This window comes from Lepidochelys kempii, chromosome 6 (assembly GCF_965140265.1).
Source record: "Lepidochelys kempii isolate rLepKem1 chromosome 6, rLepKem1.hap2, whole genome shotgun sequence".
Classification (NCBI taxonomy): Eukaryota; Metazoa; Chordata; order Testudines; family Cheloniidae; genus Lepidochelys; species Lepidochelys kempii.
This window is the reverse complement of record NC_133261.1, coordinates 128,391,109-128,410,993: the sequence shown is the minus strand read 5'-3', so window position 1 is coordinate 128,410,993 and position 19,885 is coordinate 128,391,109. Positions and strand designations below refer to the sequence as shown.

At 39.6% G+C, this 19,885-nt stretch overlaps 1 protein-coding gene and 1 long non-coding RNA gene across 6 annotated transcripts in view; one reads left to right on the top strand and one right to left on the bottom strand.

Annotated features, from left to right (window-relative positions):
• The window catches only part of SOS2 (SOS Ras/Rho guanine nucleotide exchange factor 2), a 111,347-nt gene that overhangs the window by 8,674 nt on the left and 82,788 nt on the right, over window positions 1-19,885 (bottom strand). For 4 of the 5 annotated variants that reach the window (XM_073350211.1, XM_073350213.1, XM_073350214.1 and 1 more), the window contains 8 exons: window positions 18,730-18,833; window positions 12,176-12,395; window positions 10,940-11,059; window positions 10,403-10,565; window positions 8,171-8,288; window positions 7,227-7,408; window positions 5,073-5,189; window positions 669-930 (listed from right to left, as the gene is read on the bottom strand). In XM_073350211.1, the coding sequence (XP_073206312.1) occupies window positions 669-930; window positions 5,073-5,189; window positions 7,227-7,408; window positions 8,171-8,288; window positions 10,403-10,565; window positions 10,940-11,059; window positions 12,176-12,395; window positions 18,730-18,833 (1,286 nt within the window). The remainder of the gene's footprint in view (window positions 1-668; window positions 931-5,072; window positions 5,190-7,226; window positions 7,409-8,170; window positions 8,289-10,402; window positions 10,566-10,939; window positions 11,060-12,175; window positions 12,396-18,729; window positions 18,834-19,885) is intronic. The other variant, XM_073350212.1, reaches the window with a different exon arrangement.
• LOC140913545 (uncharacterized) lies at window positions 1,689-7,400 on the top strand. The gene is made up of 4 exons (XR_012159621.1): window positions 1,689-2,027; window positions 2,433-3,104; window positions 4,019-4,086; window positions 6,105-7,400. It is a non-coding gene; the product is annotated as an uncharacterized lncRNA (long non-coding RNA).

Here is a 19,885-nt window from a genome sequence, read left to right as displayed (position 1 = left end):
TATTTCCAAAGCAAAAAATATATATATATCCCATCACTATCAAAATCCAGTAGAGTTTCTTCTATAAATGAGACTTGCTTTGGCATTATAATAAAGATGATTGGCCATCTTAAAGAGCAGCACATTCTTGTTGGTGCCCCTTCTTTCAACACCAGCATCCCTCGTGACACCAGTGTCGCCCCTTTGCCAGACAGTACTAGATACCTGGCTATGTCTAAGCAGAAGCAATCAGTGACACAGAGTCTGGATATAACTTGATTTACACACACACACACACTCTCTCTCTCACTCTCCTGGAACAGAAAGACAACACCTTCTTTCAGGAATTACAGCCCAACATCCTTGCTTGGCTCCCAAGAAGCAACTATGCCTCAAGAATTGACCCTATCAAGCCCAAGGCAAAAAGCAAACTCTCCTGTTACTTGTACAGCTCTATACAGGACCTTGTAAAAACCAAGAACTAACACCACCAAGTGCATTTCTTCCAAGACTAAAGGACTGCATGCAACTAGAAAAAGAACACAGAAAGAAGACTCCGTTTAACAGCACCACCTGGTGTCACCTGCCATAGCAAAACATTTTTTAAGGAACAAGAGCCGAGGCAGAGGTGGAGGTGAAATATCAAATGAAAAAACCCCAAGTAAATATAAAATATATTATATACATACCATAAGAACTGTTGAGATCAATATCTAAAAATACACTAAGTTCTGAAGAGGCAGACACGGGTGGAGTAGATGGCGTATTCGGAGAAGTCGGGGCCGATACTGCTGACTCATGCTCTGCTTCAGTAATTCTACTGAAACTTATTTTACATGGTTCCCTTTCCAGTGGCGTTGGGTGACCACGCAAGGTGCCAGAGGTGGAACCATGTCTGCCAGTATTGGGCCTTATTCCAGGAGATTTTAGAGGGTAAGTTGTTTTCCTAGGCTAAAGGAAGTAATCATGATTAATATTACAAGTATTTAGTACAGTAAACTGATAGTAAAAATGCCAACCCACTAACCGATATTTGAGGGGGAAAAAAAGGAATTGAGTATAATACTCCGAACAAAAATCATAATTTTGTTTAATGGTAGATGATTTTTCTAACAGGTCTAAGTTTATAACAGGTCTCTCACTGTTTTTTTAAAAGTTACTCTTTATGGGTTTTTAATAAAATTGTGAAAACTGGCTCTGCTCAAGAAATCTTCCTTTCAATAATTCCAAAGAATTGTTAGTCTGGAGTTTCAGATGTGTGTCAATCAGGACAAACCATGGGAGTCAGCAAGTGGTTTCCTAAGGGAGCTCTTTTGCAGACTCTAGTCAGAAGGAGCCAGAGTACAGGGGCAGTCAAATCACCTCACAGTAAGGGTGACGTGACATTCCTATTGCTTATACTGTAGAAATTCACCAGGCCCTTACCCACATGCATAGATCCAAGAGTCAGAATCCCATGAGATGGGAATCTTTAAAGAAAAAACTATTCTTATTCATTTTTATATACTCTGGTGTCTGATTCTGTCTCTGGTATATGATTTAGTCCATATACAATTCTTACGCATAAGAGTGACAGGTGCGGCTGATATGACATTGCAGTCAAAAGAAGCATGAATTAATCTGAATTGCACTTAATTCTAATAAAACACAGATAAACATTGATTATCTGAAAGGTACCTAATGTTCTTATATCACATCCACCAGGGTGGTATCAGAGTGCCTCCAGAACACGTGGCTAACTGGAATTTCAGATAAACAAAACTCAATTCTACAAGAAATGGAGGTTACTGACTTGTAACTGAAGGTTCTTCAAGATGCGTGGTTCCAGTGTGCCTGAGATCAGAGATTGCTAGCAAGTAGTGTCCATTGGTCCGCACCAAACACAGATGTTCTCCTTGTGCTCCAACTGAAGGTATAAGAGGCGGGACGGACAGATGCTTCTTCAGTTCCTCTCTTATCACCAATCAGAAGAATTTGAAGAAGATGGGTAGGGTAGGGTAATGGAACAGAGACAGGGACTCCACATCTCAGAGCATCACCAGTAACAGGTCAATATACTTTAGTCTTCGAGTGCTGGTCCCTATGTGTATTCCACATGTGAGTGATTGATAAGCAATAGTTAAACAGGAGGGGTCGGGATGCAGTAGGTATAGATGGCTGTAATCCTGCAGTTCCACCACCTACATCTGCAGAGGAGGCTTGAACTAATGCATAATGTTTCGTGAACGTATAGCCACTCTACAGATGTTCCATATAGATACACCTCTCAAAGGGATGTGGCTGTGGTTGCTTGTGCTCTAGTGAAATGGGCTGTCACCTCATCTGGAGGAGGAATAGAATGTTGCAGCCGGAGATTCATTCAGTCTCTGAGCAGATAATGTCTGCCCTCATGACTGTTCTGCTACAGCAACAAATAAGCTTGATGATTTTCTAATCGATTTCATCCTTTGCAGGTAGAACGCCAGCGCTCATCTGATGTCCAGAGAGTGAAGTCTTCTCTCCTCACTGGAAGCATAAGCTTTGGGTAACAATACCGTTAAGTGGATAGGTTGATTTATGTGAAACTCAAATTACTTTTGGGACAAATTTTGGGTGAAGGTGAAGGAAAATGAAGTGTCCTACTGGAGGATGGAAGGCACTGATTGCTGCTAGATGAACTGCAGGAGAACTATGAAAAGCCCTGAAGTTTTCAGGGACAGGATAACCCTCCTGTTTTGGACTATCTGCAGATTCTGGAGGACCGATTACATTGTGCCCAGGAAGAGAAGCTTCCATTTATCCAGATAACATGTTCTGCTGTACTCTTTCCTTCTTTGGTTGAGAATAAAGAACAATCTCCAAGCATGAACATTCTAGATCTGATGCCCATCCAAACACCAGGCTGTAAGGTGAAGGGGCCCTGGGTTGGAATACTTGTTGCTGTTCTTCCAAGGTAGTAGATACATGAAGAGTTGGATGCTGATGAGAGGATGGGCCGACATTCACAGAATGACCAGAAATGTCCAGAGCCACCAAACTTCTCCAAAGAGAGTGCCAGTTCTTGTTCAACTACCAGACCTATCGGAACCAATGGGTGAAAGCTCCTGCCTATGGACTGAGGAGGGGAACGTTCCTGTCTCCTCGAGGTAGTTTCCTCCTATGTTATCTCATTTTTCATGTTCAAAAAAGAACAGACTATGAATAAGAAAAGGTGAAGATATCCTCCCATGAAGTGTAAGTTTAGGTTCGTCTCAAGAGTCTGGGGCAATCCAGTAATTGGGACCAATGAATCCAGCGCAACCACAGTCGTCATGGATAGCAGGTCAGGGACAGGTTGGTAGCACCAACGTGTCTACTCAGTAGCTCTTAAATGGGGTTGGCAGGTGCCAATCCATATGCTTAAGAATTGGCATTGATGTCAGTACCAGCAGATCCTCTCTCTTTTGTGCCTTGCCCTCATGGTCAGAAAGTTTAAGTGAGCTTAAATCTTTAGGAACTGTTTGTGAGGACTCACTGGACTTGGACAGCCAGGGAAGGATCCCTTCTCTCAGAAAAACACCTGGAAGAAAAATCTGTCCTTATGCTTTGAGTGCCCCTGACTCTCATGAGAAGCCCGGTATGGCAACTCTTTGGGCTCAGCAGTTCTGGCTTCCTCTCCTGTGCTTGTTGGGACACTGCTTGTTGGTTGAGGCCAATGTACAGTTGGGTCTCCCTGGCCTGGATCAGATGGCGATCTCATAACATCTTACAGAAAAGTCTCTCTCAGAGCTCTAATGTCTCACAGTTTTGAAGGAAAACGAGCAACAAATACTGCATTTAGCTGAGACATGTGCCTCTCCCATATAACAGAGGCAGTGTTGGTGCTCGTTGCTCACAGAGAAGGAACACGGGGGGGAAGGGGGGGGCAGGAGATGCAGTTCTTAAATCTAGGACTCTGGGCATAATCTCTGTCCATGAGAAGAGACTCCCTGAGGTGGGGAGAAAGTATATTATCAAATACACTAAGATTAAAACTCTAACTACACTAAAATACTAAAAACTATTTATAATATATTTACAGGTTTGAAGAAGAATGAAGCATGAAGAAAATCTGTGGACAATGAGAATTCAGACTCAGGCCATGTGACGGTAAGAAGGAACTGGAGTGGTGGTAGTTTGCACTGCCCTTTATATCCTCATTTGGAGCGCACGGAGAACCACCGATCAAAACTCTCCAATCTCTGGCACATGGTGCACATGTGTACACACATGTGGAATACCCACAGGGAACATGTTTTTAAGGTGGCATTACTTTAGCAGCACTTCACCTGATTCTCTTGGTGGATGAGAAGTATAACCTTAATCACCCTTAAGACACAAAAACTGTTAACTGCTTTATGGTTCTCTTACCCCAAGAAGAAGAAAAAGGCACTCCTGATTTGCCAAGAGTTACAGCAAAGATAATGACATAATAGTAAGTTTTCTATGAGGCAAAATATCATTGTGAAAAATCACTTCATGCTTCAGCAGCTGTTATTTTAAAAATAAAATGTTAATTAAAATGACAAACTAATCAACACTATCTGGCTTTACAAGAAGATTGTACCTCATTTTAAATTGCATAGTATATTTCAGTTCAGCACTAAAGTGAAGAGTATTTCCATTTAGCTCTGAAAGTGAACTTTATTTTTGAAAATATTCCTCTGAATGTCAGAGAAAAATATACCAATTAGCATTTTGAAATAAATGTTCTTACAACGGTCTCTCCCTTTTATTTTATGCACGTTTTCCCACATTCTGAAATTAAAAGTGTCTCATAATGCTATCAAGCCATTTTACAAGTTCTAAAGAGAAGAACTACACAGCATAAAATCAAACTTTTAAAGCTATTCTTTCCAATATTTTATTGTAAAAACACAATTTGCCTATAAAGCCAAAAGATGTGTATTTTTAGGAACTAAAATTATCTCTAAAACAAAAAAATCTAACAGTTTCAGAATAAAAAGTCTTGTGACAAAAACGCAAGAAACATCTATAATTTCAAAGGAAGTAAACATACATCATTAATAGTAATATTCATATTCCTTTATTAGTAGATTTAAAATACTTTAAAAAATTACAAGAAAAAGACTTACAAATCTAGGTGGCTGCTTGCAGTTTCGAGGTTCAATTTCTAATGATTTGTTGAACAAGTAGTCTGTAAACTCTTTTTCTGGTGAATTTCCCATAGGATTGAGATTTTCAAAGAACCGCTAAAATGAGGTAAACAAGTTTCAATAAATAATTTTATATGATCTTAACATATGCATATATAGAAAATACAAAACTGTTCAATGAAATCTTAACATTTCACTGGCTGCATGCAGCGTTTATACTACTGTTAACTCATTCCTGGAAAAATACACCAACAAGTCCTGACGCAAATGACAGTAAAAAACATACAAGTTAATGATAATTAGGCTTGGAAGGATTAGAATTTTACCAGTAAATGTCAATTTCAGCACACACACACACACACACACACACAAACCAACACAAAATATTTCCATTGATGATAATCAAAATTTACATACAGGCAGAGTAGGAAAAACGCTGCTTGCAAACTTAAAGAGTTTGATTTGAGGATATTTATTTTGTATATTTTGACATGTAATGTTGACAATTTGTGTTTTAAGGGTTATAAACTTAACTTTTTGAATCTCAGCAGCTTTCATGACATAATTTTTGTCTGACCTCACCTATTCTGACACTCCACCCATATTTTCCTGCAACTGTGAAAATTTAAAAAGATAAAAGTCTAAAAAAGGCTTAAAATAAACATCAATATTATCTGTCAAAATTATAAAAATTGAATCCTGCCTAGTCTAATGATAAAATTTACTGACTAAAGGAATTATTTTAAATCACACGAACTGCGTTATTTTAAATGTAACAATATTCTGTAAAATGCTTGTAGTTATGTAGATGATTTACCAAGTATCTCAATGCAGTCACCAAGATCTCCCAGTTCCTTCATTTTCAAACACATTCTTTTTTTTTTTTTTTACCATCATCAGTACTTATAACCTATAACTTACGATTACTATATTTCTGTCTTTTCTTGATTTGTTTTCAAAATATTCCAATGCTCCTCTTCATAATTTTAAAATCACTTAACCATTTTCCAGAATTGTTCTCAATAATGAACAGCACAATACAAAGAATGCTGTCACTCAGCTGCAGCTTTTGGAGTGACCAGAACTGCACACATTATTTCAGGTGAGAGCATATTGTTGATTTAAATAATGGCATTTTGATATTTTCAGTATTGTTCTCATTCCTTATGCAGCCTAACACTGTGTTGCTTCTTTGACTGGTGCTGTAAACTGAGCAGACATATTTATTGAATTGCCCACAAAAGAGCTGAGGAGGTTACAATTAATTAACTGAGTGGTTACAGTTACTTAACAACCCATCACTGAGTATAAGTAGTTTAAATTATTCCTTCCAACAAGCATTGCCTTACATATGACAACAATAATTTAATCTGGTATCACATTGCCCATTCACCTTGCTTTAAGTCTTTCTGGTGTTCTTCAATATTATCGATTGTGAGGCTAATCTAATTGTGTGTCATCTGCAAATCGTGCCACTTAACTGTTCACCCCCTTTACAATTCATGAATATATTACAGACTGCTCGTAGTGAAGAGCCTAGAGAAAACTGTTGTTCACCTTTTGCCAGGTGAAAGATGACCATTTATTCCTACTTATTGTTTTCCTTCATTTACTTTCAAATCCATAACTACTTGCCCTATGACTATTTAACTTTCTTAGTAGCCTCTTGTCAGAAACCTTGTCAAATGAGTTTTGGATTAATTGGATACATACAAAGGATTCTAATATCTCACACCAGCACACTTTATCTTCACAGAAACGGTTAGTTTCTCATCATATATTCATATTGTTTTATAACTCTTTTCTTCCTCTTGCTCTAATCCTATTCACCCCCTCCAGCTAGAGAAGTATAGCAATAGCAAAAACAAGGAGTATCTGTTGTATAGTAGTGAGCAGATGAGATATATGTGATGAACTACATTAAGGATTTGGAATTGACGTATGCTTTGGTGCACCCTCTTTTCTTTGCCAATTATGGTTATTGTGATATTAAGGCAATCACCCCCACATCTACCACTACCCCAGCAAGAATATCAGTAGAGTATCTGCCACGCATCTTTTTTTTTTTAAATGTATACACATACATGCACGCACATACATAAAGTATACGCCTACTGTATTTGTTTTGATTACCCGTATTTCTGGTTCTATCCGTAAACAGTAAGGTTGGTTTTGATACTGCTGAATTTCGCCTGTAATTTCAGCCACTTTTCTCCTCTTACTGAAGTTGATTAACTCTTTCCCTTGTCTTTTAAGAAAGTCTGGATTCCCTTCTTCTGTCTTCAGAATATTTGTTAGATAGATTCCTAGTATATATATATACATAAAAAAAGAATTTTGATTTTCACATTTCATCCCAACTCCTGTTTTCATTTTTTCTGATAAATGCCAGCAAAGAAATCCTCACCATAAAAAGAGAGCAAATCATTTCCTTCAATGCACCAATACTGAATTAATCAGAAAGAGGAAATGAGCTATGCATTCTCTCTGAAAACTAAATATATTATAGAAGGAACAAGTTTTATCTGCTTATACTGAGGTCATGGTCCGTAGGTCACATGCCAGCATGCTTAGGTCACCCAGAAAGGAACAGTGTCAAGAATGTGAGATAAAATTAAAGTTGAAGAGAAACCCTATTTTATTTTCATTGGAACTTGAGTCTGCATACAAGCTATATCCATGAAAACCAAATTTATAGAAAATATATTGCAAAGGAATACTAAAGCTTCTGAGGCAAATAACTAGCAAAAAAAGCAGTAATCACAGCCTCTACAAAATTGTTCTTGAAAACACACGAATTTTATAGTGTACCAAGAGAACAACAAACATTTAATATTTACACAAAATGCAAACACTGTGTAACTGAGGTTACTGACTTTAACTATTCACAAACACTAATGTTAAAAATCTAATAAATCAAAAGTTATGCATATCACAAAGGCAATTCTTCAGAGTACAGAATGTAATACCTTAAAAAAAACTCAAAGCATTTGCGACATCTTAATTTGCTGCTCATTTTAACGTTAAAAGAAAGCCAACATCAAGAACTTTATCTCCAACCCCGTAGTGTAACTTACCAAAGAAAGGCACGCAGGGTGGGTTGATTGACTTGAGTTTAGCTAGGTATTTCTTAAAGTGATCTTGACTTAGCTCTACTGCTTCATCCAAAACTTTCTTTTTTCTCTCCTGTAATGCCTAATTTATTGAAGAGGAAACAAAGCAACAATGTGTCTTTTGCATGGTTTGGTTAGTGAAAATATGGTACCTTCATACTTGTATTATCTATCTATAAATTAACAAAACCTTGTTTCTCACAATATTTGAATTTAAGTGTTTTTAAATGGTTTCCAATGTACTACTACATCAACTGTCCCTGACTCTATGGCTTAAAACTTGCCGATGAAACCCCTAGTGGAGACGCAGCTATGCTGACAAAAGGGGGCTTCTGCCAACATAGCTAATGTTGTCTACCAGCAAAAAAAAAAGTTTGTCAGCATATGCTGCTTCTGTACCAGGGGACTATTCCAGCATAAACTCTGTAGTGTATACATAGCCCTAAGAGGCATCACGTGGAAGTGTCAAACTACTGTAAATACAGACAGTTATTTTCACTTCACTTCCATCAATTTACAAAAATAATCCCAACTGTTTTAAGTATGACTTATTTCAAATCTAAACAAATCAAATTTAGTTATGAGCATCTAGCACTGATACTAGTAAAAATATTTTTCTACATACAACACAGACTCCATCCTTACTGTGCAAAACTGTCTTCTGAACTTCAATAGTCTATTTCGGTGGAATTTATTAGTTTACTGAACACTCATTTTCAGTGAAAAAGTAACCATTTACACTTTTTCCTCCTAAACCCACCAATGTTCCCCAATGTTTAAACTTTTCTCCAGAATCTGCTAAAACTGGCCTCCGATTCTTGTACACTTACTCTGACCAAAATACAGGAAAGCATCCCCATTTGGGAAAGCAAAGCTTAAAAACTGCGTTCCTTGATAGCAATGTTCTTAAGTACGTGCTTAAGTTCTTTCCTGAGCATTAAACTCTCTGTAAATGTTCAAACCTATGCATGGATCATCCTTGGTCAGCAAAAGAAGAAAGGGGTCACCCACACCTCTGACAGTTTCTCTTCCCTGCCCGCTAGCTGGAATTCTGCAGCTCCCAGACAGCATTCAAGGTACAGTAAAAGTTTATAACCGGTATGCCAGGGAAACGGGGTGCTGGTAAATAAAAAATGCCGGTTCATTCAGAGGGAGAGCTTTGAAGTGCAGGGTGGGGTGGGGTAGTGGAGTGCAGGGCAGGGGTGTGAGGTGCTGCAGGGCAGGGACTCTGGGAGGGAGTTTGGGCATGTGAGGGGGCGCTCATCTCCGGTGGCTCCCTGTCCCTTCTGCTCCTGGATGAGGTGCAGCCAGGTGGCTCTGCAAGCACACGCTGCCTCTGTTTACAGGCGCCGCCTCCCATAGCTCCCATCGGCCATAGTTCCCAAGCTCCTAGTAGGGACCCCCCAGCTCCCTGCCTCCTGGGACAGCGGGGGAAACCCCCAGCTCGTGGCGGGAGGCAGCAGCAAACCCCCAGCTCCCTACCACCACGGGCAGCGGTGGGGGAAACCCCCGAGTTCTCTGCCACCCGGGGCAGCAGGGGACTCCTCCAGCTCCCTGCCACCGGGGATGGCACTGTGGGGAACCCTGAGCTCCCAGCAGGAGGCAGCGGGGGAACTCCTGAGCTCCCTGCTGCTGTGGCAGCTCCTGGTCCCCGTGGGTGGTGGGGAACCCCGAGCTCCCAGCCCAAGCAGGCAGTGGGGGATGCCTGGAGCTGCAGGTGGTACCCCGCAGCCACCAGCTGCTACAGACAGCACCTAGTTCCTGCAGCTGCCCCGCATGAAGTAGTATGGGGATCCGCTGATCCCCATTTTGTCTGGGATATTTTTAGTAAAAGTTAGGGACAGGCCACGGCTTCCATGAATTTTTCTGTTTTGCCCATGACCTGTCCGTGACTTTTACTAAAGTATCCGTGACAAAATCTTAGCCTTAGTTATGACATTCAATCATTACTGTGCTGGATTTAAGCTGGCAAGCTACAGGTGAAAGACTCCAGATGCCATTACAAATCCCCTGTGGCACCCAGGACCCTTAATATGCTACTTATGATAACATTCCTCACGAGTGTTTCACATTACACTTATAAAGTAAGTAACTGTAAAATAACAGTGTTTATTTAAAAAAAATGGTATAGGATTTGTTTTTCTTGATTCTGGTTAGTCTCTTAAGAAGGATGCACAAGTCACTCAGAAGACTTACCTCAAATGTATGATCTAGTCTGTACACTGACACAGAATTCATTGCACTGACTATCTCCAACACACCATTGAAATTATTCAACTCTTGAAAAACCTGCAGGATTTCGATTATCCTACTTAACACAGCCACTCGCTCCTCAAAATTCTCTGTTTCCACAATGCACCTAGTCAAGAAACGTGGTATTAGGAAACATTGGAATTAAAAAATTCACGTTGCTAGGCACTGAAATCTACTGTTTAGTCATCATAAAGAACAGGAGTTCAAAATGAAGACCATTACCCTACGCTTCTCAGTGTTTTCACCGAAATAGGCAGTTTAAAACTTAAAAGGAGGAGGCTGCCTTGCAGATTTTTGGTTTTGTCCTGTACTGTGCCAAGCACAAAATCAACGCTTAACTAAGGTAGTGATTACTGGAATACACAACAACTATTTTATAATTCAAAATAAAGGAATCTCCTTTAAACTGTAAGAAAACCTGAGCGATCCCTGAACTTCAACTTGATTCCATGGCAGTACGTTAACATCCCCAGTACTTACTTTTCAAACCAAAGAGTAAGATTTGTAGTGTGCCGAATCATTTTTAATAGATTTGGGGAGTTAATTTCCTTATCTTCTTTAGTCCACACACTCCCAACAAGTTCAGACGGCTGCACTGCCCTATTGAAAGAAAATGTTAAGTATGAGGCAAAGGAATGTTTGATACTTAATGTTCATATGTTCCATGTTTGCAGTAGAAGACTTATTTCATATTTCTTCCCCTTACTTGTGACATGACATTTGGTACAGATTATTCAATATAATCCATTATGGAACAGTCATTCAAAATAATCACTGGACTGGTATTTCAACACGCACACTAATGGACTCTAGAAAACGCCAGTCTCTGTTAAAAGAACATCAGTGGAGTATTTTCAGATTAGAAAATTACTAAGGACTCAGTTTTGTCTTCTGAAGGAAGAAATAAGCATCCTGAACAAAGAAAACTTCTCGTTATCTAATGGGTAAACATGAGTAATGTGTTGCTGAAATGGGGATCAACAAACCCTATAAAAGCCTGATGTGCAAAAAGAAATATTTTATTAGAAATCCTTCTGCCATTGTAGCATGCAAACCTTTCAAAAATCCCAGTTTAAATACCTTAGTTTTTATGAGGGCCCCTAGAGAATAAAGTTATTTTTAGAATGCTACAAGCATTTTTTATAAGATACCCCCAAACTTTTATTTTGAGAATTCACATATTATGTCCCAGTTATGTTTTAGTGTTGTCTACTCACTACAGCATTTTAGTGTCCTAATTATTTACTGTACAAGTCTGGTTATGTTGACACAAGTCTAATATGTTGAGGGATAAACACTTTGGTATAGGACAGAAGGTGAGCAAACCTTACTTTGCATATCATAAAAGAGAAGAATATACTTCAGGCTGATTCTACAAATTAAAGATTTTTTTCTTGCTAAAGCTGAATGCAATTTGATTAACTCAACATTTCAATTACAAATGAAAGTCAAATATAGGGGAGGTATTAAAAGTGACTGCAGAGAGCATTATCATTTCCCATTACAAACCCGTAAAATGGGATTACATATGGCAATGAGCCCTTTTTTTATTTTTACAAATAAAAGGAACATACTTTTAGATTTCCATATTAATCCTGCTAGTTTTCTCCTGTCAGAAAAGGAAATTCATGCTTCTGACTAGTGCAAACAGTGTGACTTATGGAGCTAACAAAAAGCTAACTAACTAAGGAACACACACATTTTTTGAATAACTACCTGTAGAGATCAGATTCTAGAAGTGTTAGCTGACGAGCAATTTCTATTGGGTGTAGTGTCATCAGGTCCATCTCAAACTGTCCAAGATGGCAAATATGCCATTCAATTGGGGGAGGCTGGCTCTCAAAGGTAATGTTATGACTAATTCCATTTGCTTGACATTGTTTTTTTCTTTTGATAATTTTAGCAATGGATTCTACCCACTTCTTCATGGATTTGCCTGTAAAAAACAACATTAAAAACGTTCATATTAATGGTTTAACAGCTTTTTCAAATGATAATTTTGTTAGATGTACACTTCTGCTTGTTAACTAGTAGAATGATGTGAAATAAGGATAGCATTCAGTACCTAAAGAAAAGATTAACAAATTTGTTTACATTTTATAGAATGGGATAGAAAAAATTCAGGTTCATGGGCCAAATTATTTTCTTTAACAAACAATTTGTGCACCCACCAAAGGCTACATTTGTGTATGCAAATCAGGAAACTGCATGTGCAAAGAAGTTAGGTGCGCAGTTACCCATTTCCGTATGCAAATACTGGCACAAAGACTGCACATTTTTGGGTGCATCTGTTTTGTGTTGAATTTTGAGAGTCTGGCCCTACTTGTTCAACTTTACAGTTTTTAGTTGTATGATGACTTTCCAATATATTGTGTTAGTTCATTATAGAGACATGGTGGGTGAGGTAAAATCTTTTATTGGGTCAACTTCTGCTGGTGACAGAGACAAGCTTTTGAGCTACACAGAGCTCCTCTTCAGGTCTGGGAAAGGTACTCAGGTCTGGTCTACACTAGGAAATTAGATCAGTACAACCAGGGTGTGAAAAATCCAGATTCCTGAAAGATGCATTTAAACTGACCTAATTTCCTAATCTAGACAGCAGTAGGTTGATGGGAGAATAGCTACCGCCTCTTGGAGAGATGGATTACCTATGCCAATAGGAGAATCCCTCCTGTCGGTGTAAGTAGCATCTTCACTGAACCGTTACAGAGGTGTCACTGCAGCATTTTAAGTGTAGACAGATTCTCAGGGCAGGTCTACACTACGGAGGAAAGTCGATCTAAGCTATGCAATTTGAGTTACATTAGTAGCGTAACTCAAGTCGACGTAGCTTAGATCTACTTACCACGGTGTCCACACTACGCTATGTCAACAGAAGACACTCTCCTGTCAACTCCCCTTAAGAAGTATGGGCTGGATGAATGCACTATAAGGTGAGTAGAAAGTTGGCTAGATTGTCGGGCTCAACGGGTAGTGATCAATGGCTCCATGTCTAGTTGGCAGCCGGTGGCAAGTGGAGTGCCCCAGGGGTCGGTTTTGTTCAATATCTTCATAAATGATCTGGAGGATGGTGTGGATTGCACTCTCAGCAAATTTGCAGATGATACTAAACTGGGAGGAGTGGTAGATACGCTGGAGGGCAGGGACAGAATACCGAGGGACCTAGACAAATTGGAGGATTGGGCCAAAAGAAATCTGATGAGGTTCAATAAGGATAAGTGCAGGGTCCTGCACTTAGGACGGAAGAACCCAATGCACAGCTACAGACTAGGGATCGAATGGCTAGGCAGCAGTTCTGCGGAAAAGGACCTAGGGGTGACAGTGGACGAGAAGCTGGATATGAGTCAGCAGTGTGCCCTTGTTGCCAAGAAGGCCAATGGCATTTTGGGATGTATAAGTAGGGGCATAGCGAGCAGATTGAGGGACGTGATCGTTCCCCTCTATTCGACATTGGTGAGGCCTCATCTGGAGTACTGTGTCCAGTTTTGCGCCCCACATTACAAGACGGATGTGGATAAATTGGAGAGAGTCCAGCAAAGGGCAACAAAAATGATTAGGGGTCTGGAACACATGACTTATGAGGAGAGGCTGAGGGAACTGGGATTGTTTAGTCTGCAGAAGAGAAGAATGAGGGGGGATTTGATAGCTGCTTTCAACTACCTGAGAGATGGTTCCAGAGAGGATGGTTCTAGACTATTCTCAGTGGTAGAAGAGGACAGGACAAGGAGTAATGGTCTCAAGTTGCAGTGGGGGAGGTTTAGGTTGGATATTAGGAAAAACTTTTTCACTAGGAGGGTGGTGAAACACTGGAATGCGTTACCTAGGGAGGTGGTAGAATCTCCTTCCTTAGAAGTTTTTAAGGTCAGGCTTGACAAAGCCCTGGCTGGGATGATTTAATTGGGGATTGGTCCTGCTTTGAGCAGGGGGTTGGACTAGATAACCTCCTGAGGTCCCTTCCAACCCTGATATTCTATGATTCTTCTCATTCCGGTGGAGTAACGGAATCAATGGCAGAGTGATCTGCGGTCGATTTAGCAGGTCTTCACTAGACCTACGAAATCAACTCCCAGCGGATCCATTGCCGCAGCGTGGATCCACTGGTAAGTGGAGACAAGCCCTCAGTCTGGCAGCTAACTACAAGACTGTTTAGCATAAGTATTTAACACCTATTATAAGAGACCACTCAAGGTGAAGTGGCCTGTTAACAACTCTGCAGCATAAAGACTTGAAAAAATAAACTTTTATAAATGTTTACTTTTGAACACTAAGATTGTTTCATAAATGTAGAGTACATAAAACACGTCCTGAGGCCCAGTGAGTCTCTAGACCAGGGATTTCAAACCAAAATCCCTTCAAGGAACTGGCCAAAAATAGTCTATCAGGAAAATCTTACATAGTGACTATCAACCCAGCAGGAGATCAACAACTGTTTTTTAAATTTATAACTCAAAATTGTATTACAGGATGGCTAATTTGGTAACCTAAAAGTGACATCCAGGCATTGCCAAGAAGTCATCTAGATTCAGCTGACATCAATGTTACTCTCCAAGTGGACTGCAAAGGGAGTTTGCTCATGTCTTTAGGGCAGTGGTTCTCAACCATGGATACATACGCCCCTGGGGATTTGCAGAGGTCTTCCTGGGGATACATCAACTCATCTAGATATTTGCCTAGTTTTACAACAGGTTACATAAAAAGCACTAGCAAAGTCAGTACAAACTAGGGCTGTTGATTAATTGCAGTTAACTCACGCGATTAACTCAAAAAAATTAAAAGCGATTAACAGCAGTTTTAGCTGAACTGATAAAACAATAGAATACCAACTGAAATTTATTAAACATTTTTGAATGTTTTTCTACCTTTTCAAATATATTGATTTCAATTACAACACAATATACAAAGTAGACAATGCTCACTTTATATTGTTATTACAAATATTTGCACTGTAAAAGTGGCAAACAAAAGAAATAGTATTTTTCAATTCATCTGATACAAGTACCACAGTGCAATCTCTTTATCGTGAAAGTGCAACTTACAAATGTAGATTTTTTTGTTATATAACTGCACTCAAAACAAAACAATGTAAAACTTTAGAGCCTACAGGTCCCCTCCGTCCTACTTCTTGTTCAGCCAATCGCTCAGACAAATGAGTTTTTTTACATTTACAGTAGATAATGCTGCCCGCTTCCTATTTACAATGTTGCCAGAAAGTGAGAACAGGTATTGGCATGGCACTTTTGTAGCCAGCACTGCAAGGTCTTTACATGCCAGATATGCTAAACAATCGTATGCCCCTTCATGCTTTGGCCACCATTCCAGAGGACATGCTTCCGTGCTGATGATGCTCATTAAAAAAATAGTGCATTAATTAAATTTGTGACAAAACTCCTTAGTGGAGAATTGTATGTCTCCCACTCTGATTTACCAGCATTCTGCCATATATTTCATGCTATAGCAGTCTTGGATCATGACCCAGCACATTGTTCGTTTTAAGAACACTTTCACGGCAGATTTGACGAAACACAAAGAAGGTACCAGTGTGAGATTTCTAAAGATAGCTACAGCACTCGACCCAAGGTTTAAGAATCTGAAGTGCCTTCCAAAATCTGAGAAGGACGAGGTGTGGCGCATGCTTCCAGAAGTCTTAAAAGAGCAACACACTGATGTGGAAACTACAGAACCCGAATCACCAAAAAAAGAAAATCAACCTGCTGCTGGTGGCATCTGACTCAGATAATGAAAATGAACATGCGTCGGTCCACACTGCTTTGAACTGTTATTGAGCAGAACCTGTCATCAGCATGGATGCGTGTCCCCTGGAATGATGGTTGAAGTATGTAGGGACATATGAATCTTTAGTGCATCTGGCACGAAAATATCTTACAACGCCGGCTATAACAGTGCCATGAGAACGCCTGTTCTCACTTTCAGGTGACACTGGAAACAAGAAGCGGTCAGCATTATCTCCTGCAAATGTAAACAAACTTGTTTGTCTTAGCAATTGCCTGAACAAGAAGTAGGACTGAGTGAACTTGCAGGCACTAAAGTTTTACATTGTTTTATTTTTGAATGCAGGTTTTTTGGGTACATAATTCTACATTTGTAAGTTCATATTTCATGATAAAGAGATTGCACTACTGTGCTTGTATTAGGTGGATTGAAAAATACTATTTCTTTTGTTTTTTACAGTGAAAATATTTGTAATAAAAAATAAAGTGAGCACCGTACACTTTGTATTCTGTATTGTAAGTGAAATCAATGTTTGAAAATGTAAAAAAATCCAAAACTATTTAAATAAATGGTATCCTATTATTATTTAACAGAGCAATTAATCGTGCAATGAATTGCGATTAATTTTTTTAAATGCTTGACAGCCCTAGTACAAACTAAAATTTCATACAATTACTTGTTCATACTGCTCTATACATGATATACTGAAATTTAAGTACATTTATATTTCAATCAATTTATTTTATAATTATAAGGTAAAAATGAGAAAGTAAGCAATTTCTCAGTAATAGCGTGCTGTGACGCTTTTGTATTTTTATGTCTGATTTTGTAAGCAAGTAGTTTTTAAATGAAATGAAACTTGGGGGTACACAAGACAAATTGGACTCCTGAAAGGGGTACAGTAGTCTGGAAAGGTTGAGGGCCACTGCTTTAGGGAATGTTATCACAGTGTTCAACTATAAGTAAGGTTATATTTTAGTCACGGGTATTTTTTGTAAAAGTCATGGACAGGTCATGGGCTGTAAAGAAAAATTCACGGCCCGTGACCTGTCCAAGACTTGTACTTTATACCCCTCACTAAATCTTGGGTGTTCTGGGGGGGTGGCCCAGGGGTGCCTCTGGGGAGGGGGAAGGTTGGTGGCGCGTAGCCTGGGACCCCCCCACTGCTGCTGGCGTGTGTGTTTGACAGGGCTAGCAGGCTCCTTACCTGGCTCTGCGCAGCGACATGTCCCTCAGCTTCTAGGCGGAGGCGCGGCCTGAGGGCTCCACGCATTGCCTCTGCCTCAAGCTGTGGATGCAATGCCTGTGGGAGGAGGCAGCGTACCGAGCCGCCTGGCCACACCTCTGCCTAAGATGCGAGGGAGGGACATGTCGCCACTTCTGGGGAACCCCCTGAGGTTAGCACTGCCGGAGCCCTCACCCCCGCAGCCCTGAGCCCCCTCCCACACCGAAACTCCTGCTGCTGCTAGGGTGGGGGAAGGGGCACCACAGTGGCCCAAGATTGCCCCAGCAGTGGCCGGTGCAGCCCGTCCAGAGGCTGCCTGAGCTGCTCAAGTGGCCCCTGGGCCAGTCGCACTAGCTGCTGCAGAAGTCATGGAGGTCCCAGAAAGTTACGGCATCTGTGGCCTTAGTGACAGACTTGCAGCCTTAACTACAAGACCTACAGGAAGTAACACTAACTGAAGCTAAAAGGTTTTTATATTGTTCAGCTCTCCTCTTCTGGAAGAGTAATGGTTGTTGTTCAGGGTCTTCAGGACAAGGATAGTAAAATGGGAAAGGATCAGTGTTCCAACAGGGAAGAAATTTTCTCCTCTCCCTGAGGAAAGATTTTCTCTAGGAACTTAAAGTGGGGAAGAGGCAGAATTCAATTTTAAAAATTAGACAGATTATACCGGTTTATTTTTATTTATTTAAATTAGTATCACTGTGCAAAATTATGGGTGTTAAGTCTTTTTCCAATTTTTATCAATTCAAATGTTTACAGTTTCAGGAAATTAGGGGGGAGTCAGACAATTGATCGCAATAGACACACATTCAAAGAGTTTGTTTTATAACCATTAAAACACAAATTGTCAATATCTTGTCAAAATATATAAAGTAAAGATACTTAAATCAAACTCTAATATAATCTCAAGTACCATTTTTCTTGCCTATCTGTAAATTTCGATCATCATCAATGGAAATATTTTTTCGTTGGTTTGTATGTCTGAGGAAATTGATATCTGCCAATAAAAAAAACGAATTCTTCCAAGCCTAAAGTTGTTTTGAATTCAAGAAAGACCATACTGGTTTCAGACAAGGACAACCTTAAATATTTACTGCTAAATAAGCTTTAATAGAACAACATAGTAATGTCTGAAATTATTTAGGTTTCTGACTTAATCTTGCAATGTCTATGCACGTGAGATTTGACTTCAACTGGAGTAAAAAGAACTGTTCATGTGAGTAAAGTTACTCATGTATGTAAGAGATAGCAGGATTAGACCCCCAGAATGTATTAGAAAGTAAAAAGAACAAATGGATTGTAACAGTTACTGTACCTCTTACACTTGAAATAAATGTCTCCAGTCTGTCGAGCAACTCCAAATCTCTTTCAAAATCATAAAAATGATGTTCTACCCAGTGTCGAAAAACATTTAATATCCTAAAAAATAAGGGGGGGAGGAGAGGGAGGAAAAAAATAATCTTTTTAATTTTTATGAACCCTCAAGTCCAGCCAACCTGCACATTGATGAAGCATGGGTTCTGCAGAAGTTACAGTATGCAAAAATGTAATTAAGGACCATCGCAATGCATCTGCACAACAGGTTGGAGTCAGAACTGAGTGTGAAACCTTAACTTTGGTAATCCTGGAATTTTGAGAATGTAACTTTGCAGCCTTAACAATCAGTTTTATTTAAAAAGACGAGGGATTAACGTAAGTGTATCCAAAAGAGTAAACCATAAGAACGGCCATACTGAGTCAGACCAAAGGTCCATCTAGCCCACTTCCGATAGTGGCCAATGCAAGGTGCCCCAGAGGGAACAAACAGAACAGGTAATCATCAAGTGCTCCATCCCCTGTCGCCCATTCCCAGCTTCTGGCAAACAGATGCTAGGGACACCATCCCTGCCCATCCTGGCCAATAGTCATTGATAGACCTGTGCTCCATGAATTCATCTAGTTCTTTTTTGAACCCTGTTATAGTCTTGGCATGCACAACATCCTCTGGCAAGGAGTTCCACAGGTTGACTGTATGTTGTGTGAAAAAATACTTCCGTTTATTTTAAACCTGCTGCCTATTAATTTCATTTGGTGACTCCTAATTCTTGTGTTATGAAAAGGAGTAAATAATACATCTTTATTTACTTTCTCCACACCAGTCATGATTTTACAGACCTCTATCATATCCTCCTTTAGTCGTCTTTTTTCCAAGCTCAAAAGTCCCAGTCTTATTCATCTCTCCTCATATGGCAGATGCTCCATACCCCTAATAATTTTTTTTTTGCCCTTTTCTGAAACTTTTCCAATTCCAATATATCTTTTTTGAGATGGGACAATGATATCTGCACACAGTATTCAAGATGTGGGCGTACCATGGATTTATATAGAGACAGTATGATATTTTCTGTCTTCTTAACTATCCCTTTCTTAATGATTCCCAACATTCTGTTCCCTCTTTTGACTGCCACTGTACATTGAGTGGATGTTTTCAG